Source organism: Papilio polytes, unplaced genomic scaffold, assembly GCF_000836215.1.
Source record: "Papilio polytes unplaced genomic scaffold, Ppol_1.0 DF824146.1, whole genome shotgun sequence".
NCBI classification, from domain to species: domain Eukaryota; kingdom Metazoa; phylum Arthropoda; class Insecta; order Lepidoptera; family Papilionidae; genus Papilio; species Papilio polytes.
Window position 1 is genome coordinate 771,740 of NW_013525058.1, and position 27,827 is coordinate 799,566.

Consider the following 27,827-nt stretch of genomic DNA (forward strand, 5'->3'; position numbering starts at 1 on the left):
TTAATCAAGGTTGATGTTTTTAATATTATGAATGCGAAAGTTTAGATGGATGTTTGTTATAGTTTTTAGCCTAAACGGCTAAAGGTGTCTCGATGAAATTTGGCATACATGTAGAGATTAGTTTGGAAGAACCCATAGGCTACCTGCTTTTTTTTTAATTTCGTGCGGACAGAGTCATGGACGAAAGCTAGTTAATATATACAATTCAGAAAAAGAATTTTCCAGCATCGTATAGATTAAGATCCCGTGGTCGCTAAATTTACGGTTTTTGCTAAGCTTGTTTTTGAGACAATACGTGAAAAAAGATTGTCCTATTCTAGTTATTGTAGTTAAACATAACAATATGTTTCAGCAGTGGAAACCGACTGTTATACCATATTCAACAATAAAAATGTGTCAAATGGAATCAAATTGCCCTTATCGTTTGTTTATCAAACGGACCACCAGTTGAATATCGCTCAAGCTTAATAGAAAATTAAGGACTCGTATGGCCTCGTTTCTTTTTACTGTAAACGGAAGGGCGTTTTTACAACTCACCAAAAACCCGCCTGTTATATTAAAGCCCTTGGCTTTTATGAGCTTCACTGCGGGAAGGCGATAAAAGGAATGGAGAGTCATCGTTCATAATTTTAACACTGTTTAAAGCTTAATTTTCCTTTTACCGTGATACCTTTTTTATAATGTAACTAGTTGTTCCCGTACGGCTTCATCCGCATGAAGTTATAAAATCTTTATTTTATTGTTTACATTTGTCAAATTCTCAATTGAAAAGTAGATTTGACGGTAGAGAAGATGCATAGGAAGGAGAAATATCCTCTTTATGTGCGTCTCCTCCTCTGTTGGTTAAGGGTAGGCAAGGCATTTGCAATTGCGGATGTCTAAGGGCAGCGGTCGCTTTGCCATTTTGGCAGATTCAGGTGGCCGCTTGCTCGTTTGCCACCTTATGTTATAAAAAAAATGTTAAAATCACTGTTACCTTAATGACTTTGCTTCCTTAATGTCGGCAGCTTGTAGTTTATGGTCTATTTCACAGATGAAGGTTTGTTTCAATTTATTTACCCCCTAAGTTTTAGCGTGAAAATAGGGCATGTCATGAGTGTAGGGCTTTTTATTGAAGAAAGAATTATTTAAAAATATACTATGTTTTCTGACATCCTACGCCACGAAGTAGTGTGTGTTTACGCTTTATTATATTAGTATAGAGTTGATGTTATTTAAATTAATTGTGGAAAGTTCGTGTTTTTATTGTGCGTGTTTAAAGGATTTAATTTGATAAAAATGTAACCTTTATTGTAATCACGGGAAAAGGTCTACAATTTATATTAAAATACCAAGGACTTTGTAATTATAATATTCGTTAACCAAACATGGTACGTCACTTCTAAAACTATACATATAATAAAACATACTGAAACTCTATAGATAGTGTTTCATTCTTTTTTTGAATTGTGAATAAAAACTATGTAAAAATTTTCACTTACAACAAACCCCATTTTTACCTTTTGTCAAGACAACAATACACGATTTAAAGACAGGATTATAAGATTATTATCCGAATTATAGATATCGGAAATTATCTTACTTCTTACTAATATTATAAATGCGAGAGTTTAGATCGATGGATGGATGCGTTTGTTAGAGTTGGTAGCCTAAACGGCTGAGCGGATCTTGATGAAATTTGGCATAAACATAACACATAGTTGCTCTTTCAGAGTATCCTCTACGTTCTTTTTCAAAAAACTACGAGTTTTCGAAATAAACAAAACTAAGCCTATGCCTACTTTTGTTTTTATTAAATTCTACGCGGACAAAGTCGCAGGTGAAAACTAGTATATAATAAGGTATATTATATTACAATGGAATATAGAGAATCGGTTTGTAGAGGCTATTGTGTTTTTTAAATAGAATTTATTAGTCTATGGATAAAAATGTTCGATATCGTTGTGAGGTTATCCGAGCACGCGCGTGTGATATACGACATTGTTTTAGAGCTAAGCCCTCGTAGCCGAACTCTCCGTATTGCGTCCTCAACGTTTTCTCAAGTGGAAGGAAATATTGAGAATTTGCACCAAATTACTTTCGTGAAATTTATGATATAGTCAGGGTCGAGATAATATTGTACTATTTATTTGTTAAGAAAATATCGTTTAAGTAAATATTTTCGTTAGATCTTTAACCGTTGAAATTTCGATTGCTGTGAAAATCTATGGTAAAATATACATTAGGTAAGCAACGGTTATGATTTTTGCAGGTTAATTCTTGCGACTTCGCTCGCGGGAAATTAAAAAAATGCCTTGTTACTCACAGAAAAATTACCTTTCTAACGGTGAAAGTATCTTTAAAATGGCCCAGAAGTTTTTAAGTTATTTTAATACATACAGCTTTTTAATGGTAAAAGAGTATTAGAAATCGGTCCAGTAGTTATTGAGTTATGTTACATACAAAATTACAAATCTTTCCTCTTTGTAGTACAGTAGAGATAAGGTTTTTTTTCATTCTTTATTCGTATTTGAAAAAAAAAGCTTGAATCTCCACGACAAGTATTACCATTCTTTCGAGCTGAATGTTTAAATTCGTCCGTTGTTTACATTTCTATCAAGTAATTTTCTCCAATCCAATTCGCACGGTACAATCTCACACGTGCTCAGAATCTGAAGCGAAGGTACGAAATAAACGAAATCTTCACTGAGATTAGCATATAGCGATTTTCTTTATACGTTTTTGTACTGAAATGTAGGTAATAGAAAATGTTATAGACTGAGTTAGTCGCTAACAAAATTGCTTTTCAATGGTTAAACAATTAATAAATAATAATAATAAAATTGGTATAGAAGTTTTTGAGTTTACACGGAGAGTACACACAAACAAACAAAGAAATATTTTCTTCTCATATTAGTGAAGGAAAATTGAGTCTAGTTTTTTTCCACTTTTAATAAGACTTAAAAATGGTTTGGATGATTTATTAAAAACAAAAGATTCATTTAAATAATTGAAATAAATATAGCTGTGTTTTTTAACAGAACGCAAAATTTTTCTTTCGTTTTAACAAACATGTCTATCAAATTAACTGTATTTCATAATTACTGTTAATCATATTTACGTAAGAAATGTTAAGGAAAATGAAATAAAATGATTACATAAAAACTTTAGAGATTTGGCAAAGAAAGACAAAAGTTCTTCATATATTACGAGACAGTCATAAAACTGTAACTTATAGGTAAAGTTTCCAATAATACTTTCAAGGTTTAACGTGTTTTTTCGTAATCTAGATTTCTAGGAAAAGATTATTAATGTTAAATTATTTATCTACGAATGGCTGTATTTTTGTTGCCAGTTTTCGAGAAAAACAAGAAGTAAAATAAAATGACAAAATTTTGAGGTTATAAGTCACCAAACATAATGCTAAAGGGAATATTTTTAACAAGATACAGTCTCGACTCCAAATACTTTATATCTACGACAATCTATACTTTTATACTATTATAATAAAACGTAAACACACACTACATTGTGGCGCAGGATGTCAGCAATCACAGCATATTTTTGAATAATTCTTTCTTCAAAAAAAAGCCCTACACTTACTACATGCTTTAGGCTATATATTTCCACGCTATTCTTAGGGGCTAAATAAACTATAAAAAAATAATCACGTTCGAAATGGACTATAAACTACAAGCTGCCAACATTAAGGACGCAAAGTTATTATAGTAACGGTAATTTTGACATTTGCAATTGTCAATTTGACAAATGTAAACAATAAAATAAAGTTTTTATAATTTTATGCAGATGAAGCCGCACAGGAACAGCTAATATTAAATAAAGAGTGTTATAGTTATGCACATTTTTAGTATAATTTCTCTTTGTTACAGATTAACCGGAAGGCGGAGTGTTACAAAACTATGAATAAGTGATTTTTTAACATACAGAAACCCATTGACAATAATTCAAGCCAATACCTGAATGTAGCAACAAAGCACATTTAATATATCATAAAACCATATTTTCATAAAGAAATAAATTAACAGAGTAACAATATATATTTTTTTACGAAAAGAATATTGAATTGCTATAACAATGAGTTTTGATTCCACATCATCAAAGAAGTTAAACTTCGATAAGGCGAACAACTTTATGCGTCAATTCAGAGACCCTGACTCTAGAGAGTTGAAGAAGCTTTCCGCAAACCAATTTATGGAGGTCTGGAGTCATTACGACAGGGATGGTAAGTGATTTTCAAAATATTATAATAACAGTGGTAGGTTTTTTTCTTATAATTTGTGCTTGAAAATTTCAGAACATCAGCCGACAGTCTTATAACCTGTATTGTATTTGTAGTACTCACTTTCCCCAATCCAACCTTTTACCTTTCAGCGTCACTCACCTTTCACAAAATATGAAGACGTCAAAGTACTTGTCTAATTCGTAGAGAGGTACTGAAAGGCTTTCAGGACTGAAAACCGCAAGGAGCTTTTGTGTATAAAATTTAATCAAGCATCAAACTAAAAGCTTGTCTGTTAATTTATTTAGAAATTCACATTTTGTAAATCAACAATCTTACTTCTTACTAATATTATAAATGCGAAAGTTTAGATGTATGGATGGACGGATGTTTGTTAGCGTTTGTAGCCTAAACGGCTGAACGGATCTCCATGAAATTTGGCACAGGTTTAGAGCATAGTCTGGAAGAACACATAGGCTACTTTTTATCCCGGGAATAGTTACGGTTCCCGTGGGATTCATTAATTTAGTTTTTTAATATTTACTCGATCATTCTTCAACGGTTCAACATATTTTTAATGAAATTTGGCACAGATATAAAACAAAGTCTGGAGTACACATGGGATAAGCTTCATCCCCGAGACATGTCCGGTTCCCGAGGGATACGTAGTTTTTTGTAATTCATATGGTTTGTATGTTTTCTAATACCACGCGGATGAAGTCGCAGGCAACAGTTCGTAATTAAGTATTGTAACAATTTAGTTTGGAATCAGTCTAGCAGGCGTGTTCCAGCGCGTAATGGTCACTTATTATTTTTCAAACTCTCTCTCTCTCAATAATTTTAACTTGGAAAACTTTAATTGTTAACTATAAAGATTCTGTCTCTAAGATTATATTTTTAAACATTTGTATGTAACTACTACTTTCGTCTTCAACTCCGTCCGCGTGGAATTAAAAAAAGTTGCCTATATGTTTTTCCAGACTATTTCTACATCTATGCCATAGTCATCGAGATCCGTTAACCAGTTTAGGCTACCAACTTTCGATTTTTTAATACTACACGGACGAAGGCGATGGCAAAAACCAGTAAGTAATATTTTTACTACATAACTATGTAGTAAATATATTATATTACAAATTATACTTAACTTGAAATATGTACAAAGTAATTTAATCAGACTTGTAGACAGTCTCGTGATATCAGATTCATTTAAAATGCCGACAGCGACTCTAACTTAGTTCGTTTCAAAAGTTCTGCGACAAATAGCGCCTTTTGTTTAGGTATCTTGCAATCGTTTTAAAGATTCTCAAACAAGTTACAAAAGAATTCTTTGTACGAAATACCTATGATACATATCTAAAACTAATTCTCGATGTCGCTCGAGACTTCACGTGAAATTACTAAATATAGCCTATGTTACTCAGCGATAACGTAGCTTTTTAATGGTGAAAGAATTTTTGAAATTGACCCAGTAGTTTTTGAGTTATTTCATTCTTTAATTAGTTTAGATATTGAGTTACTAGTAATTTTTGTCGTTGACAATCATTAAAACCCCAAAGAATGTTATGTAATCCCCAAGTTATGTAATCTCCATAGAGAGTAATGTACTCCATACTCCAAGACGTAACTTCAATTGTCACTTCATCAATGAATGTATACTTCAAAATGTATATATTTTGATATATAGACAAAATACAGGGTCTATTGAAGTTTCAGTAACAGCTTTTAATGTAATGACTCGAAGCACGAAAGCTTTCAGCGTGACTTGAATACGTCGAGATGTCAGCATAAGCTTTCGTATATACGAAAGTTGCTTGCAAATGTAATTAGAGAATTTAGACAGAAAACTGTACGGTGATGTCTTATTTTAACTAACATTTATACTTATTTTATTTATTTATAGGATACACCAATTGCATGTACAAAATTCACAACCAAATTAATTATACTTAATATATTATAGACAAAGAAAAACAAAAAAAAACAGAAGAACATCTGTGTGTTTTGCTATATTACACAAATATTAAACAAACAATGGAAAAAAACAATAAAATGGTAAAAGAAAATTTAAAATTGTAACTGGTGGTAATTTAAGTCGAGATCCCTTTTGTTAATTAAGGTTATTTGTTATTTTATATTTTATTTATATATATTTATTCGAAATCAAAATGTTTTTCCGAGTAAAATTACAAGTAAAATGTACAAAATTATTATTCAACTAACATTCGCATTCCCGCACTTATCGTACTTTCTGCTTCGAAACACAGCGAATAAAAAGATTAATGCGGAATAAAACAAATAATGAAATTCCACTGTGACGGAAAACAACGGAATGGGATGATAGTAGATTCAGGCAATGTTTGTATTTTATTATGGAAATATAGTGAAATTCTTGAATAAATAAAACACTGTATAAACGGAAACTATAACTACTTAGATATATATAACTAACTAGTTTTTATTTTGCATGGCACTAATTCTAGTATTGTTTTTTACATTAGTTAAATTATTAGTAGCCAGTAAAAAGGTTTATGTCCTCCAAGTTGTCTGCCTGTAATCTCAGATGTCACTTCCGTCTTGATCCTGTCACCTTTCACACAATCTCTTTCTAGACCTACCTCTACTGGTGTATCTCTACACTCATAACTAAAGTTCTCTTTACAAATTATTCATTTCCTCATAAGATAATTACAATAAAATCTGTAGTATATTTGCTAACTACAATACAGAATATAATTCATCATTGCAGTGTCGGTGCACCGGGATTTCGTCCTCCAAATAACTCTATCATCCGTCATCTCAGTCATCACTCCCTTCTTAATCATGTCTCCTTTCACGCAATACATCCATCACTTTCTAGGTCTACTACCGGTGTACCCCTCCATACAAAAAATAATTAATCTTTGAAAACTAAGAAACGTGACTACGTCAGAAATCATGTACAAATCGATTAAACCCTTAAATCTATAGAAAATCACCTCTCCAATAAGTCGGATAAAATAATTATCTGGAGCAATACAATAAACAAGAGACTAACGTAACTAACGACCAAAGATATTAGTTGTTGTAGTCTGCCGGAGCATTCTCCAGAGACTGAATGCTGGCATTCTCATTTACTAACCTACTTTAACCAAAGCTTCCAATTAGAATTAAATATTCAACGTTTATTAAGTCTTATTATACAAATACTGGCCTCTATAGTGGCTGTTTTGATATAACAGCTTTTGCTGCGTAAGAGACTAAATTTTCTCATAATTCTTTAGTCGTGCTTTGATTTCTATGAGCTTATAAAGAGGTGCGGACACTACTCGATGCTTAGTGATGTAACTAAACAATTGAATTGACTGAGAAACAATCGATAATAGTACAACGATTGTGCAATAGTTTAGTAAAGCGCCCGTTCTTAAATGCGACAATTAAAGTTACATTTTTAGTCTCAAACCGTTACCTTCAGCGCCAAAATGGAGAAACTCAAATAGGCACAGAATCTCAAGGCTTATAGCCTGTCAAATGAAATGCGGATTTTAGTTTATAGAAACCGTAGTGCTATCTCTAATTGGGTAACCAATTATGTCTCAGAAAAAAATTGTATTTTATGTTTCGGCAGTGGAAAATTAAAGTTACACGGTCTGTTGTCCCATTACTTACTTTAAAAAAAAGAAAAATGTGCTTTTATTCTTTTTATGATTGTTATTTGATATATATGATTATATTTGTTACCAAGTTTCTTGAAAATATGAAATATTACATCTGGACGACAGTTTGAATGACCACTTGTGTCCGTCCCGCCTCTTGACTTTGACAAAGGGATATCATTAGGCATCGCTACTCTAATATTTTGTTGAAAATATATGAAACAAAATAAGAATTAATTTGATGTTTTTAAATTACAGTACGCCAAGGTTTTTTTTAGTTGGAATTTATTTGACGCTCGCAAACGCAACGTTGAAAACTTGTCGTAAACATACTAAGTGTTGAACTATAGCTCTTTACATTTACAGAAACATGTTCGAACCTAAATGGGAACCTAATTTTATTCTCTAGACATAATCATGGATTTTCACTACCGAAAACATGAACATAAACATAGAGCTTCCTCTGTTTATTTCAATAAAAATGAAAGAGATGACAATACGTTTGTCAGATATATCGGCAATGGTAACACACGAAGTATATTTCATTACATTTTGCACGACCAGAATAATAAAGAAAATACCCACGTTGACAAACAATGTGAAGTAAAAATAGCCCGAAAAAATGTAAAAGCTTTTTCGTTAAGGTTTATTTATTTAGCTACGGCGCATACTGGCAACATTTGCCGGGATATATGTCCCCATTTCTATTCAAATGAGGCAATACATAGCCTCTTTGTTCCTTTATTTATTTAATAGCAATTTACAAGTCTCGCACAATATATGACATTGATTGTAGGCGTTAATAAAAATACAAAAATATTTTGTAAAATCAAAAATGGAGGGAATTTATTCAAAAAAATGTTTTTGTATTTTAATCTAAAATAATTTACGGTTTATCTCTCGTTCTTAACCAAGGCAAATTAACGGTAGTTAGTTAAATTTAGTATTCAGTTAACTATCGCTTAATCTCAATTGATAGTTGCCGGAGCCGACATTAATTCAGTCTCGAGCTCAATTAACCTTAATTAAGCGTCGAAGAGAAACGGAAAAGAATTTGCATGACCAATTTTAATACAAGTAATAAAATTACTTGCACGTGTTTGTAATTTTTCATAAAAATGTAAACATATTAAATTTAATTTAACATATTAAGTTTTAAGCATTACAAAAGATAGTAAAGACAAACTATGACTTTGACCATTTTTTACTAACTAAAATAACAAATAGGCTTCATGTAGGAATTAACATTTTAAAATAAATAAACCGAAACACAAACCAAACTTCAATTGTCCGTTTTTATAAACTACTAGCTTTCGCCCGCGACTCCGTCCGCGTGGCATTGAAAAAAACAAATGTGAATAGCCTATGTGTTCTTCCAGACTATCCTCCACATCTATGCCAAATTTCATCGAAATCCGTTCAACCGTTTAGGATACAAACTCTAACAAACATCCATTCATCCATCCATCCATCTAAACTTTCGCATTTATAATATTAGTATGAAGTATGATATGTGGTTACAAGTGAACGGACAAAAATACACATCTTCACGATAAACATTACCCTCCTAAGGGGCAACAAAACGCATAATTATCTCGTGTGACTACGCCGCTTACAATCTGATAGCCTTATTACAAAATTTTAATGGTATTAAGAGTTTCATCGTGGCCTAACTGAAGACGCTGTTATTTAAAATGTCGTTTTAATATTTGGCCGAATGTCCTATTATGAAGCAGACAGCGTCCATAGGGCGCCGCTAGCTTACTCTATCCTGGACTCTACGCTTACTGTTGGCCAACATGAAAGCAATCGAAGCTTCATGGCTCGAGATCAAATTCCTTGTGAAGTTTAATGATAAAGAGATTTAAATTAATCAGAATAATCCCGGCATCCCTATTACGGTTTACGACAGAAAATCCCTTACAAAAGCCGACTTGAGCCGACGTTAATTATTTAGTTAATAGGATTTGGGAAACCAGTTCGTCCTCAATGACTTAAAGCAAGGAATAAGGATAGCAAAAATCTTATAGATAATATGTCAGATAAGGCATTAATTATAATTCGTATAATGAGACTAAAATCTCTTATTTTATCTACAACAATTTTAGCTGACTAATTATTAGGCTCGGTGGATGGTTTATGCCATTTTCTATGTCCATGTAGGTTGTACATATACTGGCAGAACCAACCGATAGCATCTCATATCGGGCAACACATCCTTGTTTGACTATACTTACTATCGGTTAAGACGTATGTATTTAACAATTTAAATTATTGCATAATGCATTTTTGGGATAAATGTGTAGCCTATGTTATTCTTGAACATATTTATTTTCAAATATTAATAATATTTTATTGAAATAGAATTTTCTTATTGTGCTCTCTTTTTTGGGGTAATAATAGAACTATTTTGTAATTAGTATGTTAGATTTTTTAAATCATTTTAATATGCAGGTAACGGCTACATCGAGGGAACTGAACTGGATGGTTTCTTGAAGGAGTTTGTCTCAAGTGCCAACTTCATCGACGTCAGCCCTGATGTGAGTAATATTTTTAATTAATATTTTTTAAATAGCACAAAACTATTATAAAAGCAAATGTTTATCGGTAATTATTTTTATACACACTTCGTTAAAAATGCATTTTATTTTCGAAAAACTGTTTAAAACCAAACAAGAAATGCACAAACACAATATTTAATGCAATAAACTCTTCTCATATGCCAGTATTTGCCGTAAACATAATCCAACGTTAATTTGTGACCATAAATCAGGAATAACATTTACATCATCTGTGGTACGTGAATTATAGATTATATAAATTAAATCATTTACGTTTACGAATACATTATCTTTTGGTTCTCTTACGAATGGTAGAGAAGTCACTGATGTTAAAAACATAACGAAAATAATTTCAAGAACTTGTACGAGTAGTGGTAAAGAACCCATTTTAATTGACACTAATGACAGATCTTACTAAAAAGCACCTTTTATAACCTTCAAATGTATGGCAAATAAGTTGGTTACAAAACGCGCGGGTTCCGTAGAAATAACAAGTAATAAAGTAACATTCGTCTTTGCTTTCAAAATATATGGTATCTAGAAATAAATAAAAAACAATGTAATTTTTCGAAATCTCCTTTTATTATTGTTATTACTATTCCGTTTGTCTTATATTTTAGGTTATAAATACATGTGTAAGGTTTTAAAACATTTCTTAAGGAACCATAAATTAATATAAGAAAAACAATTATTATTTTTTAAGTGCGACGAATTGAGGGCGTAATACGAAATACAATAATTAAATTAAGTTTGCATTTCTAAGGCTATTAAAAAAACGAAACACATTCTTTTGATATTTACCATCTTATCTTTTAGTTAAACAAATCGTTTCAATTGAATAGATTGGTTATCATTGATCAATTATAATTTCTTATAAATTTTTACAATTATCATTCTCCTATCACTTTGTTTACAAGAAGTTTCATCCGGTTCTCAAATTCCGTTGATTCATTTAGTTTATCATATCAGATATCTTCTCAAGATATAATACCGTGGATTTTTATAGCGTATACATCATTCCAAAAATATATCCTTGTCCCTTTCATTTCCTTTGACAAAATAGAGATGAAAGTATATCTTAATTCATCAGCAGAAGATCACGTTTATATAAATTTCTTCGCATAATATCTGTTCTGACATACAGTTTTTTTATCGTTGCGTTTTATATCCATTTTTATCTTGCTTTACCATATTTTAATACACTTTACCACATTGTATAGATAAACTAGCCAATGTTGGCGACTTCGTCCATGTGGAATTTAAAAAAGTAAAAAACATAACCTATGATACTCAGTGGTTAGATAGCTTTTCAATGCTGCAAGAATTTCTGTATTTTTTTTTTATTTGGCCCAAAAGTTTTTGAGTTATTTAAAATACAAAAATCTTTACAAATTCTTTATTATATTATAGTATAGATACATTGGTTGCACACTTTAACTGATACGTCATTCGTATTGTGGTACGCATTTGCCGTTAATTTTGATCATCCGACTTGGACAAACAAGAACTTGGAATATCGGTAGAAACAAAACCTCACTTACACTCGTTTGATTCTCTACACTGCCATCAACACTTTCCTCGACTGTAATTTTAAATAATGTCCTATTTGATGTTGCTTGAATTACAACTAATAGAGTACAATAAACTAACAGACGACTGTACATGACCATTTTCGAAACTAAAACACAAAGATTCTTGTTAATATTAAGAAATATAAATTAAAAAGTAATTATTGTGATATCGGAAACTCTAATGACATAACATATTAACTAAAATATTTTAGTTGTTATAGATGACACAAGAATACAAATTATAAAATTATTTTTATATGGCAAGAGCTGTCGCCCGCAAGCGTTAGCGCAAAGGACCACCCGTTACGCCATTTTGACAGCACGGAATAAAACAAAGTAACCTATAATATGCCTATTCATGTTAGCTACCCTCCAGTGAAATTCCGGCGAAATCGGCCCAGTCGTTTCGGAGATTGCCCGAAACAAACGCTGCTTGCGGACATACAGACAAAAATTTTTGTAATGTGATTTTCATTACCAGCAACCCAAATTCATTATCTTCCCGAAATCTAGAATTTTTCTTTTGATATTAGTTACAAACAGACATTCCAATTTTATTACATATATAGATAGATAGCTATTCCCGTGCGACTTTATCTGCATATCATAAAATTATGAAAATTTTATTATATTGTTTACTTGTGTCAAATTATCAATTGCAAATGTCAAAATGACATGATGACAAACCTTGGTTCCTTGATGTTGGCTACAACTTATGGTCTCTTTCCCACATTAGGGTTTTAATCCAAAATATTTACCTCCTAAGTTTAATGGCGTGAAAATAAATATCCTAAAGAGTGACGTAAATGTAGGGCTTTTTATTAAAAAAAGAATTATTCCAAAATATGCTGTAATTGCTGACACCTTAGGCAACAAAGAAGTGTGTGTTTACGCTTTATTATAATAGTATAGATTATCATACGATTGACTGTTGATATTATGGGACTTCCAAGTAACTTGATTAATTATTTTTAAATTGATGACTCACAGATAACAATTATCATCACTATAATGTGAACAGTATATAACATCGTTCCGATACTAAAATATCATTTTGTGTTGAAATTTAATTGTGATTTGGTGTTCAATAGTAAATTAAAAGTAAGTATTATGTTTTATAAATTCAATTATATTGTTCTATATTAATTTGTTTAATTCTTATTTTTATTTGGTTTGTCAACATTCTCGCTTATATTCCTATGACCTTAAATGGAGGTCCACTACTCGATATTTAGTTGTGCAACTAAACAGTTGAATAGCTTGCGAAACAATCGACAATCGCACAACCGTAGTGCGATAGCTTAGTCTAAGGTGTTCGCCCGCTTTAAGGCAATTATCCCTATATTTTGCCAGTGACTTTTGTCTTACTTTTATTCTGTAGTTCAAATCATCATTTCATCATCAATCATTACAAAGTCACGTTTATATTTACTTGATTTTCTTTAAACAATGTAAATATTTAATACTTAAGCGCCAATTGCCTAATGGTTTGATGTACGGGCTACCGATCTTGCGGTCGAGGGTTCGAATCCCGCCATTCGACTATTGTGAACTATATCCTAGCACAAGCCTAGAACTTAGTTGGAATGGTTAAAGGAAATATTAGTAAATTACAAAAACCTACTAATGTTAAATAAAAAAAAAAACTAAGATATTTAATGTTTGCGCTAACTGTATTTTCCGTTTGTCCAGATGAAATTAGTGCTCTTATTGACCGTGCTGGCTGTTGTCGCGTCAGGATTTACTAATAGTGCGTCAATTGACTATTCCTCTTCAAGAGCCAATTTATATCTTGGTTACATCGCTGCTGGTGACCGTTTATTAGCAAGGTATAGTTCTTAACATTAATGTCATAATAAATGACAAATTGTTTGGGATCATCACCAGCTTACTATACGTCCCCACCGAGGGGCTCGGAGCCTACCCTAATAAAGGGTGACTAGGCATAGTCAACCACGCTGGCCAATTGCGGGTTGGTTGACTTCACACATATCTTTGAATTTCTTCGCCGATATGTGCAGGTTGCATCACGATGTTTTCCTTCACCGTACGTCGGGTAAATTATGTACATATGACAATTCGAAAAATCGAAAATACTACCTACCCTTCAGTGAAAGTCCGGTCAAAATCGGCGTAGCCGTTTCGGAGATTACCCGGAACAAACGCGGCTTGACAGACAGACAGACAAAATTTAAATGCGAGTTTCGTTATCAGCATCGCAAATACATCATCTTCCCGAACTTTGGAATTTTTATTTTGATATTACAAAACAGACACTCCATTTTTATTATATTATATAGATTCTCTTTTGATTGTTAATTAACTATGTGATAATTTTAGATCTACAGTCCAAAAGAGGGCGTTAGCAAACACGATTCAATCACAAGATGTGGCATATTACGGGAATGTAACTACCAGGATAACAGCAATCCAAGCGGTTGAGGTCGGCATCTCCCAGCGCGCTAGACCACGACTAATCTCAGGAGGTATCGGCTGGAGAAACGCTACTGTCAGATTAGAAACAATCAGAGGAGGTGGTTTTAACTATAGAGTCGAATTCTGGGGACGTTAAACGAATCGATTGTTGACGGTTAGGACTCTGCTTTGTTTTGAATTTTTATATCTGTAACATAAAATGATGGATGTTTTTAAGCTAATAAAACGTTATTACAGAATACTATTTTTATTTCTTCTAAAATCTACTACCTAGTATATTTAACACTAGCTGTGCGACTTCGTCCCCTTGAAAATAAAAAATAAAAAATGTATAATCCACAGATATGTCATCTTTCTAACGATGAAAGAATTTTTGAAATCGGCCCAGTTTTTTTTGAGTTATTTCTATATATACAAAAATGCATATTTTTTCACTTTATAATAGTAAAACAGATCTTTACCACAAAGTGTAAATAAAAATGTAATGAAACAATAATTTGACAAACAATAATATGTCAAATAAGAATTCTAACTTAGCACACAAATTACTATAATGACATACACAAACTCAGTTTTATCTGACAGCTTTATCAGTCAGATACAGATAAATCTATCTTGTGTGAGCAAAACAGAACTGACCAGTTCCCAGATTTGTTAAAATTATGTGAACGATTGGACTATTCGTATAAAATTGTCAGGTAATAATAAGAATGTGTAGCGGGCTTTAGTTAACAACTTTATTGCATTTTGGTTGTCTAATGATAAATCACCTATAGGGTGGGAAATAAAAGTCCTCGACTGCAGTCGTTTAACTCACAGCTTCATGTTTATCATGATCTCAAGTTAATTTCTAAGCTCTCATAAGTCATGCGCTCAGGAAAACATTTCTCGGAGTATTCCAGGGAAAGAGGTAATAAAAAACATTAATAAATTAGCCATTCTTTAATTCTTGATCGTTAAAATTACAAAGTATTAAATCTATCGTCCCCAAATATCAATTACATAATAATACCCGTAGCCCCTAGCGGATTGTACTCTTATTGTCACATTGTTCCCGCCAATACCTCCCGCTATCAACCAAGGGGTCGCCCACTGAGTATATCCAATCTCCACCACTTGGATTGCAGTGATCCTAGTTGTGATATTACCACGGTAAGCCACATCCTGACTCTGGACTGTGTTAGGTATTGCTAATTTCTGAACGTACGTCCTAGAAAAAATAATTATATCATACTAATATTATAAATGCGAAAGTTTAGATGGATGGATGTTTATTAAAGTTTGTAGCCTAAACGACTGAACGGATTTCGATGAAATTTGCTATAGATGTAGAGGATAGTCTGGAAAAACATGTGGGCTAATCTTTGTTTCTTGAATTTTACGCAGATGAAGTAGCGGGCGAAAGCTAGTATGTCACAATCTAAAGATTTGCATCCTTAAAATTACAATTTAAAGTCTCTGAGTATGTCTTAGTTGTGTTAATTCTTAACCTTCAGTGTTAATTAAAAAAATTAAGTTTGGATATTACCTGTTCAGCAATCTATCACCAGGGCTGACATATCCATAGTACAAGCTGGCTCTGGATGATGGGGATTTGACGATAGATGGCGTTGTACCTGTTGCCAGGACAGCGAGCACGGCACAGAGTAATACAAACTTCGTCTATGGAAATAAAATTAACTGAATTAACTAAATCTGAAAATCTAATATATAAATGTATTATGAGTAGATGTAAATATTCTTAGATTGATGCATTTACACAGGAAAAACTAATTAAATAATTATAAACACTTTGGAAATTATATTTTTACTATGAGTATGTAGAAAAAATACGTTAGATATTTAAAAAAAAAACGAGTTACAACAAGAAAATACATACCATTGCTTTTTAATATTAATAAGATGGTAACAGTCATGCAGTGTACGAACTGGTACGATAATATTCTCAGACTCTCATATAAAGGAAGCAAGTACTGATAACGAAGATAAGAAGATTATCAATGAGTAACGCGAAACAATAAAACAAACATCTATTCAAGGAAATGCTTTCATAACTATGTCAGCGGCCGATTGTCAATTTCGCCATTTTATAAACAGGCTAACTATAAAATACTAGCTGTTCCCGAGCGGCTTCATCCGCATGAAATTATGAAAATTTTAGTTTGTTGTTTACTTTTCTCAAATCATCAATACTAAAAAATGTCAAAATGACATGACAAACCTTAGCAATCGTTCTTTCTTGATGTTGAAAGCAACTTATGGTCTCTTTCCCATATTAATGTTTTTACCTAAAGTATTTACAATACATATATAGGCTAAAGCGTGACGTAAGTATAGGGTTTTTTATTAAAAAAAGAATTAATCAGAAATATGCTGTTATTGCTGACATCTTACGCAACAAAGAAGTGTGTGTTTACGCTTTATTATAATAGTATAGAGTGTCGGATGACCCCATCAAAGGGTTTACCTTATTGGTCGATTCGTTAGTCTCCTGGTTGGTAGCTTGGTCGCTAGGTTGGTCGCCTGGTTGTTCGTTTGATTGGTCCTCTCCTTGGTCGCTTGGTTGGTCCTCTGCTTGGTTGCTTGGTTGGTCCTCTGCTTGGTCGCTTGGTTGGTTACCTGAGTCAGACTAACCAGGCAACAGCTCAGCTATTGCAGTCTACTGATCGATCAATACATTGGGGTTGATCCCATTGGGTCGTTTGATTGTATGAATTCTTTCGGTCCAATGGGAATTTTTTTCAATCTTCAAATTATCAAGTTAAATAAAATCATCATAAACAGCCTTAATTCTAACACGACCGATTGAATTATGTAAATGTATGTGTTGACACAGTATATCCCATTACAATGAGTTATGTATATGTTGGCGGGAAGCCAAAGCCGTTCTGGGCGGTGCTAACACATGGTACTGTCATGACAAATTACATGAAAACATACGCATACGTTGTGAACTCCCTTGATTAATAAATAAGAGTTGCGTTTTAAATAATCGCACATATCGATCGGTGTGCTGATCGAATAGAGAACGAATCGACCCAATGGGAAACACCGTTGTACTGCCTTTTTAGATCCTTATGGGATTTAGTTTAAAAACCTACATTAAGGTACGCTCTTAGTAGATACTTAAATTCTCTTATTATGGCAATAATATCCATAGATTTAATAATCTATAGATTACTAATACAGTGTACAAAAGAGAGGCGAAAATGGTGCATCGTAGACGTATATGGGTAAAGTTCTCCAAGGTTGACACCTACGATACAAAATGTAATTTCGAAAATCGGGTCTCGAAAAACGTCATACTTTTATGAAACACACCATTTACTAGCTTTGAAATTTGAAAAATAATGAAAAATTGTAGTCTATGTTACTCACTGATAACGTAACTTTTAGTGGAGAAAGAATTATTAAAATCGGCCTAATAGTTTTTGAGTTATTTCAATACATACAAGAATCCAAAAATACAAATCTTTCCTCTATATAATGTTAGTAAAGATATAGATATATCTATTTCACATCGCAGAATATATTGTTATTTACTCTTGTTCTTGTTAAGTGAAATCCTTTTAACCGACCAGTCGTTTGAAGAGAGCGTATTTTGAATTAATTCGTAGCTCCGCAACGTAAACAATTACCTAATGTATGGAGCCGGCGGGGACGAGTGAATCATACACAAATTCACAAACAGAATAAACACACCCACGTTAAATAACCTCTTAGGGTTGTCTAAACAGAATATTATAATTTTTTTATTCACAAATATAACAAATGAGATACGAGTTGTGGTCATGAAATATAAGGCCGAGAATACTAATGTGTGCCAGCTACAAGCATGCGCAAAGCTCACTTGCACACCAGTAGCCATGCAAGTAGCTTGCCCGTTTTAGAGACTTAGTTTAGACAAACTATGCAAGTATTATAAAAAGGAATTATTTGATTTTTTGTATGTATTTTTAGACAACTTATTTAATTGATACTGTCACTTTAAACTCAGAGCAACACTTCTCGTCAGGACTCAGGTTGCGCGCCAATCTATCCATCCTTCTAGTGACATTGACAGCTGTCAGCTAGGGACGTGACGCTTATGCCGATAATTTAGAGTTGCGCCAATTCTACAGCACGGTACTAATTTTTTTCTTAACAGTATTGAAATAACTCAAAAGCTACTAGGCCGATTTCAAAGATTCTTTGACCATTAAAAAGCTAAGTTATCCCTGACTACCAAGAGCTTTTTTTTAATTTCACGTGGACGAAGACGCGAGCCGCAGCTAATAATAAATAAATTCGCTTAGTTTAATATGTCCGTCAAAATGGCTAAGATTCAAAAGTAACTTAGTTCACAAGCTATCGGTAACACATTACAAGCCTTTTAAACGTGAGCAGTGTACAAGTGTAGAAAACACAATAAATAACTTTAAGTACTACTTACATTGAGTTTCCATCTTAACACGTATACAGAAACATATTGCTATCCCTTTTAATTTAAACCGAATGAAAGAGAGGTCGATTGTCGATAGCATACAAAGGCTTCGGATGTGAAAACCGACGGTTTACGAAACGAATCGGACGGATCATTCGTGCGAAAACATCGTTCTACAGATGTCAGTAAAAGTAATAGAACTGGTTAATGCTCTGCAAATATTTAATATTTATTTCTTTTAATATTACTAAGTAACTCTTATTAATATTATAAATGCGAAAGTTTAAATGGATGATGATCTTGTTAAAATTTGTAGCCTCACATGCTGAACGGATGAACGAAATTTAGCATAGATATAGAGGATAGTCTGGAAGAACACCTAAGCGACGTTTTTGATTTAACGTAGACAGAATAGCGGGTGAGAGCTAGTATAATATAAACATTTGTTACCCGACTGACAAAACTTCAATCCTTTTCGATGTTTTCGAGTAAATTCGTCTCTAGAAAAAACAATATTCCCGAGCAGTTTTGTTTTTTTTTCTAATTAAAGTTAGGTTATCTTGTTTATTTGCGTATTTAACTTTTGTGACTAACATTTATATTTTTCTATTTTCCGCTTCATTCGGTACAAATATGATATCAAGCTTACGGTCGAGAATTTTCAGTCGAGATGTCGCAAAAGTCCGCCGCGTCCGGCGACCAGCCAATTTCACGCAATATATGACTTTCGTTTACTGTTACGAACGCTTTACCGAAAAATCTTATATCTACGAAGGATAAGTGCTTTTCGTTCTGGACATTAAAAGGAATATTGAAGCCAAAAGTAACCTAAAACAGTCAAACACTATTTGTATGGTAAAGACTTTTATGTCCATTAGCGCTATCTTCACTAATGAAACTTCGCCTACGAATGCGTCGCCAGTACTAATATTATAAATGCGAATGTTTAGATGGATGTTTGTTAGCGTTTGTAGCCTAAACGGCTGAATGGATTTTGATGAAATTCGGTATAGATGTAAGGGATAGTCTGGAAGAACACGTAGGCTACTCTCTTTTGTTTTTTTTATAGAGCGGACGGAGTCGCGAAAGCTAGTAATTTATAGTTTCACGTGGACGAAGTCACGAGCAATATAAAGTGGACTATATCTGTCATCTATTGATTCATTGAAAGCAATCTGAGGTTGGAACAATGGCTCGATATATGTAACAATAGACTCAATCACGTCAAATTGCGATCGCAATCCCCAGCAACGGTCGATGCTTGGCGCACTGCCATACAATTAAAACTTATTTATGGAGGAATTTTAAACCAATGTTTCAAGTTAAGCTTGATAATGTCAGTTGTAATAAAAATTTAACAATGGTAATTAGGTATTGGATTCACACTTCATAGCGTGTTTATTTCATGGAAATATTTAGTGGAATATTACTGTAGCATGAATCTACTAATATTTTGACTTCCTCCCTATTAGTAATCTTCTTCTCCTTTTTCCCTTACAGTATACAGAGAAAACATACAATAGATATGTAATTAATTAAATGCTGGACGTATTTTGAAAAGAACATGACACGAGTCTTCTTTTCGTTACTCTGTCCGCGTGGATTTAAAAAGAAACAAAAGTGAGTGTATTCTTCCAGACTATCTTCTAAGTCTATGCCAAACATCGAGATCTTTTCACCCGTTTAGGCTACAAATTCTAGCAAACATCCATTCATCTAAACTTTCGTATTTATGGTTTTAGTAAGATTTTAACTTTATTGTTAGAATGAACGTTTTTCAGTTGGAATTTTTAAACATGTTTTGCTATAAAATTAACATTTCACCAAACAGAAGTGCATGTAAAGTTCTCAAGTTATACGCTGACGTCCACGTTCAGATCTAAACTAGCTATACTAAAGTTTCTCACTTCAGACTGAGAATTGAGAACACTAAAGTCGGATGTTCTGCTTGAAATTTAAATATTAATGTTTGATTCAAACTTTGCACTTTACCTTACATAACCTAACTTTTTATTTTTCCTTTTTGTGTTACGTGAAAAATGCTATAGGGTGTAACATTTGCTACAAAACATGTATGTATACATGATGTTTGATACTAAAAAAACAATGAAAACACAAAGAAACACGAGTTATGACATTTTTGCTTTGAAAAGGAGGTTCTCAATACCCTATTTTTTATTTGTGTTAACTCAGAACTTCAGTTCTGTGGAACCGATTTTGTTGATTCCTTTTATACGAAAGCTAGTGTTTCTGACTTTAAAGTTTCAAATAACAGTAAATTTCCTTCTATTTGACGGAAAGAATTGATTTACCATTTTTTGGTATGAAATCGAATTATTTGTTTCAGGCTGTGTCAGACTCTATGCTGGTGGAATTGAAAGCATGTTTCATGGAGGCATACGATGACAACCAGGACGGTAAAATTGATATACGAGAGGTATGTACAAGTTACAGTTATAAAAACCCAAATAAACTTACTTACTGTACAATTATTATCATAGAAATAAAAATCTAGGAAGAATTTATTGAAAACAAAATGATTGAAAAATAACATTTGCATTTTTACCAACTTAAAGGTAATTAGAATTTGTACTTTTTATACTAAGTATTTCAAGAAATACATTTATAATTTACTAGTTTTCGACCGCGACTCCGTCCGCGTGAAAGTAAAAAAGAACAAAAGTAAGTCGCCTATGTGTTTTTCCAGGCTATCCTTTTGCATCTACACCAAATTTTATCGAAATCCGTTTAGCCGTTTAGGCTACAAACTCTAACAAACATCCATCATTATTCAGCAGTTTCAATCATACTTTACTATTAATTAATATCATAATTATAATTTATTATTTATTACATCATTAAATTGAAAATGTAACGTAGTTTGCGTAATAATTGGCTTGGTCTTGAAAGTTTTGTTACTAAATTGTTAGTTAGCAAAAACCGAATTCATACAAAATCAATTTCAATTCTGACTTAGCAAAATAATTTCTCCATTTCATCAAAGAATACACGATCACAGAGTAAATCCTATGTCGATTATTATTTACTGTTTACAGCTGGCCCAATTACTACCTATGGAGGAAAACTTCTTGCTATTGTTCAGGTTTGATAACCCTCTAGAATCCAGTGTGGAGTTTATGAAGGTAAGAATGTTGTTTTAGTTAATTCACTTATAAACGTCATAATTTTAAAACCTTTAAATAAACTATTCCACAACGGCTTAGTCTCACTTAAATTCCTATAAGCTCATAGATTGAGATTGTCTGCTAGCATTTGTTTAGTAATCCTTACAGTGTTCTTCAACACATATGTGAAAATCAGCTTTGTGAAAATAAGTGAACTTAGGTGTATTTTTTACCAACTTCAGCGCGTGATAGCCCGTAACTGCCCCATTGGACAGGATAACTAATGGCCATTCAGTTACATCAAAAGCGAGTACTATCTAATCATATAACAGTAAAGTTTTAGAATTTAAGTGTCGTCATCCTGGTCTGGGATCTCAATCTATACTCTATACTATTACAATAAAGCGTAAACACACACTTCTTTGTTGCCTAAGATGTCAGCAATTACACCATATTTTTGAATAATTCTTTTTTAATAAAAAGCCTTACACTTACGTCACGCTTTAGGCTATATATTTTCACGCCATTAAAATTAGAGGGTAATTTTTTTGGATAAAAGCCCTAATGCGGGAAAGAGACCATAAATTGCTGCCAACATCAAGGAAGCAAGGTTGCCAAGGTTTGTCATGTCATGTCATCATGACATTTGCAATTGATAATTTGACAAATGTGAAAGATAAAATAATATTTTTATAATGTTATGCGGATAAATTTGCTTGGGAACAGCTACTCTATTATATGGATGTGCACACTACTCGATTTTTAGTCGTGCAACTAAACAGTTGAATGGGCTGCGAAACAATCGACAATCGCACAACGTTGTGCGATTGTTTAGTATAAGGTGTGTGCCCGCTCTTACAAGTGATATCTTTTGTGTTTTGTTTTAATTCAGATTTGGCGCGAGTACGACACGGACGGCAGTGGATATATCGAAGCTGATGAACTAAAGGTGCCTTTTTTATTTAATTTAATTTATACACCTCTATGACTTATTTAAATATCAATTTTTAAATTATAACTTTCAAGATAAGATAAAAATTGGTCGTTCTGAAAACTACTGTCATCACCACTTTCCTGCCTTTTTGTGTATTCTTGTCTAGACATAATATATCTTGAACCTATTAATGCCATTATGACCTACAAGAATCTTATGGTATTTTTTTGACAGTGGCATGAGTGCGGCTAGTTTTATATCTACTAATAAGCAAACAATTCCCAACTTCTTTCGAAATTCTCCCAACAAATCAAAACCACTTGCCAATTTTGTGGAAGTTAATTTCAAAATTAACAAAATGGCGGCAGTCTTCGTGCAATTGCTGCCTTCTCATTGATCAAAATTTCGCTTTCAAGATGACATTGTTAGGTTATAAAATTACCAACTGCCAATAACCCTTGTAGGTGTATAACATTTGTATTGTTTCCAGAACTTTCTTAGAGATTTGTTGAAAGAAGCGAAGAAAATCAACGACGTGTCGGAAGATAAACTCATCGAATATACAGACACAATGGTGAGTTGGTCTAAATATTTGTTTATTCAAACAATTTCTGCCCCAAGTTAAGCAAAATGAAGTAATGTATTCTTTACTATAAAATACAGCACTCGCAGATTTCAGTAGTGCATTCTTGCATTTACAATTGTATTGATTTTATATTGTTTACATTGTCTAGCTCCAAGTGTTCGACTCAAACAAGGATGGTAGACTACAGCTCTCGGAAATGGCAAAGTAAGTATAGTCTAGCCGTTCTTTGCTTGCTTTATCTATGATATTTTCTTACACAGATAAATAACGAGAAGGTAATGTCAAAGAGTTATGAAAAACAGATATATATTAAAAAAAACAACTAGAAGTAAACTATAGAAAGAATGAATAACGGCTTATTCTTTTTTCAAATCTCTACGAAAACCGTAAGTTCTTGATAATTTAAAATATTTCATCGCGGCAATTTGCAGGCTCAAACATCATATCAGCTTAAAAGTGAATATAGAATCGATATCTGATCCGATTTTAATCTCTTCGAAGTCGAGAGGGGAAATTTAATTAATGTTCTATATTGAGCTTTGAACAATACGCTATTATTTTATATTATCCGGGAAATAGAACAAGTTAACACCTTTAAGTAGGTGGTTAATTAACAAGTGTATTAAGCACTATTTTAGAATTTCCAGCTTCAATTGTGGCCAGTTATTTGAGTTGCTTGACATTTGTTATAGAAATATTTGTAGCCTAATAAAGAATATAAAAATCGTGAGCTGGGAGCGTTCCAATCGACTTCTTTATTAGTTCACCTCCTTCGTAATATACGGAAATAAATTAGTCCTACATTTTTCTGCAATATGGCAAGGGCTTTTATAAATTTACTCTGATAGAAGTCGCATTACGATAAAGCCAATTAAAAAAAATAAAAACTAATTAGTAAAGGTTAGATTTTGGTTTAAAATAATGATTGAGTTCCAATAACAAAGAGTTCTCAAGAAAGAATAAAATATTTGAATTGCGTAAGTTATTCTTCCAGTTATGAATAATAATAAATTCATACTATTCCAGGTTACTGCCGGTCAAAGAAAATTTCCTGTGCAGACAAGTTTTCAAGGTAAAACATGCTAAAATTGAAGATATCGAAACACATTTAACATGTCCATCAGTTATCAATTTAATTCTGAATTTATTGTTTTAAATATCTCGAATAACTGTTACTTAACATAATAATATGAAGTTAAAACTTCGTAACCTCACGTTTATCTGCATGTTTGCTTTAAAATTTTCTCATTTACACGATATGAGTTTGCGTTTCCATTTTCCACTTTATTAAGCTTCGTGACGCTGACATAATTTTATAATAATTTTCATACATCAATTTTATTGCAAATATATTTAAAAATAAAACCATTAAAACAATAGGTACATTTTAAAGTATCTTCTGCATTCTTTACTCTTTGATCAATATCACAAATATAAAAAGATAACCGTTACCATAAAACGGTTACTTTATTTTTAATTTTGCTAGATGTTCGTAGCTATTTTAAAAGTTATTACACATTTATAAGTATCATTCATCGTCATTTTAATTACTATATTTTAGTACTAATGTATTTAAATAAATTACTAATTCTAGCGTGCCAATACAAACCACAGAGTACACAACTCTTAAATTAGTAAAAGCACAGATTAAATAATACTATACTAGTCAAAGTAACCTATTCAATCTAATGAGCACATTTTAGAATGCAAAACAAATTAATATTTGAATAACGCATGGCACTTGCTCTTTGTTTGCCTATCTCTATCGTCTGTCCTAACACTTAGCTTGTTTTCCGCACTGCGCACTCCTAGGAGGGCATAGAGGTGAGTCCTCATAGCTTAGTAACTATGCAGTGTATATTTTTATAAACTTTACTACGGGAAGCGGCATAATACCGCAATATTATATTAGTGATTTTTTATTAAGTATGTAAGAAATTAATTTCACATAGCTTGTAAATTGTATAACAATCTCCCACCATAAAAGCTATAAGTCCATTATGTATGTTCCTATGCAAATTTCAAATGTAAGCGTTAAAATTAGCGAAATGGGTAGAAAATAAAAATCCTTGACTATAAGAATCATGCGTTCAGTGTTACAATGCCTTTAGAATTCACTTTACTGCGTAAAAATCGTAGTGGCTTTGAGTTAAAAAAGTATTCCCAATACGACAAATAAATAACGGAAAATGTCAGTTCGGTACAGTAATAGGATAACAGATTGGCAGCCGGGTTTCGAGCAGCCAATTGCTATGAATAAAAGAAAATCTCACTCGAATCGTATATCACGAAGTATACTTGATTATTAATAAATAACTGCTAAATTCACCACTTGCGTAAAAACTATTCTATCTACGAAAACGTTATTTATTAACGTTATTTATTATTAACGAAAGTTATTTTTCACCGTTATTGTATAACTACTGCATAATTATTGAGCTATTTTCTTACTTAAAGACATTTAAATAACTAGAAACTTAAGTTACAATTAGTACTTTTAAAATTTTAATAAAATATCCACAGCACTGGTTGGAATTTGTTAAAACGATTTTTCTAGTTTGTTTTTTTTTTTTAATTTTGAAATAGAAGTACAAAAAAAATATTAACTATCGCTATATTCGGAATATATTATATTTTTTCTATTATTTCATAGTTAATATATACGTTAATTAATTAAAATGCTCCTAATTTTCGCTTCTTTCACTAATTGTTTTTGTTGTTGTCGTTTTTTTAATGTTGCAACAATTTTATTATTACAGGGAGCTACTAAATTAACAAAAGACGACATCGAAAGAGTTTTCTCATTATACGATAGGGTTAGTATTCTATAATATTTTTTTTTACTTTTATATTGTATTTTGTACTTTCTTTTTTTATGATAGAGAGTGTAAACACATATTAAATATACTTGAAAAGGAAACCATAGAGTAAACTCACAATAAAAAGACATTTCAAAGTTAAAATGCCTAAAATATTTAAAATATCATTTATCGATTTCCAGGATAATAACGGCTCAATAGAAAACGAAGAATTACGTGGATTTCTAAAGGATTTACTCGAGCTTGTGAAAAAGGTAAAAAAAAACTCTATTATTGTTTTTTTTTGTAGTTTTTATTTATAGTTAATGTTAATGTGTTATTTCCAGGATTACGACGCTCAAGATCTTCTCGAATTTGAGGAGACGATACTCCAGGGTGTGGAGTACAGCAGCGATGGTAAGATCAGCAGGAAGCAGCTCACAATGATACTCCTCGCTCTCGCCAAGCACAACCAGGAGGAGGAACCCTCCACGCCGTAAGAAATACAAACAGCATACAATACTCCGTCCTCCACTCGCGATTTACATATGACGGTTGGATCTAGGGACCTAGTACGAAAAGTGAGAAAGTCTTCGAAACGTCATTAAATTTCGTAATAGATGTGAAGATTTTATATTGTGTAAAGTATCGACAAATCTTATATTTAGTCGATGATGTTAAGAATGCTTTCTCCTTTTCGTGCTAGCTCCATATTATGCAGAACGAATCAAAGTATTAAAAAAAAAAACCTAAATAACACTGGCAATGTGCAATGTAATGTCAACTCGTGTAAAATTGTTTTTTTATTAAACAGTGAATCGTTTTGTATAATAATATTATAGAGTCGAAATTGAAATTCTCATTTTCGAATTACAATTATTTTATTAACGGCGAATGTTTAACCTTAGCTTTATTTGTTAATGTTAAAAGAATCATATAAAAAAATCAGAGAACCATCTGCTTTTTGGAAGTCGTTTAAATAAATTACAGAACATCTATCTCGAATGTTTGCGTGATAATTACGAAAACGTATTCGTAGTGTTGTCGACATTTGTATAAGATATGTTGATATTTGTCGCCCTGTAGTGGTACTGTACAAATCTAATACGAATTTTGTCGATGGTGTTACGTAAACATTCTCACTATTATTCATGATAAGCCCTTTATACTAATAAATGAAAACATAGAAATGAAACATGTACCCATTACCTAAATGGATTTAACGCTTAGTTCAGATGTGAAAATTCACAGAGAGGGTTTCATCAGGAAAACAATATCATGTTCATTTCAGCCATAATCATGAAAATAGAGAAATATAAGTAAAAATGTTGTATAAATGTGTAGAGTAAGATTTTTTATATTGCAAATGTTAGTACTACAAAATTATTAACTGGTAACACCAATTATATTCCAATTAAAAAATCAACACCATATTAATGCCAAATCAAATGCCAAATATTGTTAGATTAGCTATTTTAAACCACCGTACAAAATGAATGAATATCATAGAAATTTCCTACATATCATTTTTGAATCAGA

At 32.2% G+C, this 27,827-nt stretch overlaps 3 protein-coding genes across 4 annotated transcripts; 2 read left to right on the forward strand and 1 right to left on the reverse strand.

The window, feature by feature from the left end:
• The first annotated feature begins 3,805 nt into the window (after nt 1-3,805).
• On the forward strand, nt 3,806-27,793 carry LOC106111975 (calbindin-32). Of its 2 annotated transcripts, none has more exons than XM_013294198.1 (11): nt 3,806-4,222; nt 10,309-10,394; nt 21,193-21,282; nt 21,902-21,988; nt 22,863-22,919; nt 23,395-23,478; nt 23,639-23,694; nt 24,517-24,562; nt 26,250-26,306; nt 26,492-26,563; nt 26,636-27,793. In XM_013294198.1, the coding sequence occupies exons 1-11, from the start codon at nt 4,075-4,077 to the stop codon at nt 26,786-26,788; spliced, it is 936 nt and encodes a 311-aa protein (XP_013149652.1). In that variant the 5' UTR covers nt 3,806-4,074; the 3' UTR covers nt 26,789-27,793. The 2 variants fall into 2 exon arrangements, with proteins under 2 accessions (XP_013149652.1, XP_013149653.1); XM_013294199.1 differs by lacking the exon at nt 3,806-4,222 and adding an exon at nt 5,208-5,304.
• On the forward strand, nt 13,011-14,661 carry LOC106111977 (probable salivary secreted peptide). The gene is made up of 3 exons (XM_013294201.1): nt 13,011-13,087; nt 13,689-13,815; nt 14,327-14,661. Coding segments are annotated over exons 1-3 (360 nt in total). The 5' UTR covers nt 13,011-13,086; the 3' UTR covers nt 14,559-14,661.
• Nucleotides 15,350-16,386, reverse strand: LOC106111976. The gene is made up of 3 exons (XM_013294200.1): nt 16,302-16,386; nt 15,951-16,084; nt 15,350-15,632 (listed from the first exon to the last, which is right to left on the reverse strand). The coding sequence occupies exons 1-3, from the start codon at nt 16,302-16,304 to the stop codon at nt 15,401-15,403; spliced, it is 369 nt and encodes a 122-aa protein (XP_013149654.1). The 5' UTR covers nt 16,305-16,386; the 3' UTR covers nt 15,350-15,400.
• Nucleotides 27,794-27,827: the final 34 nt, after the last annotated feature.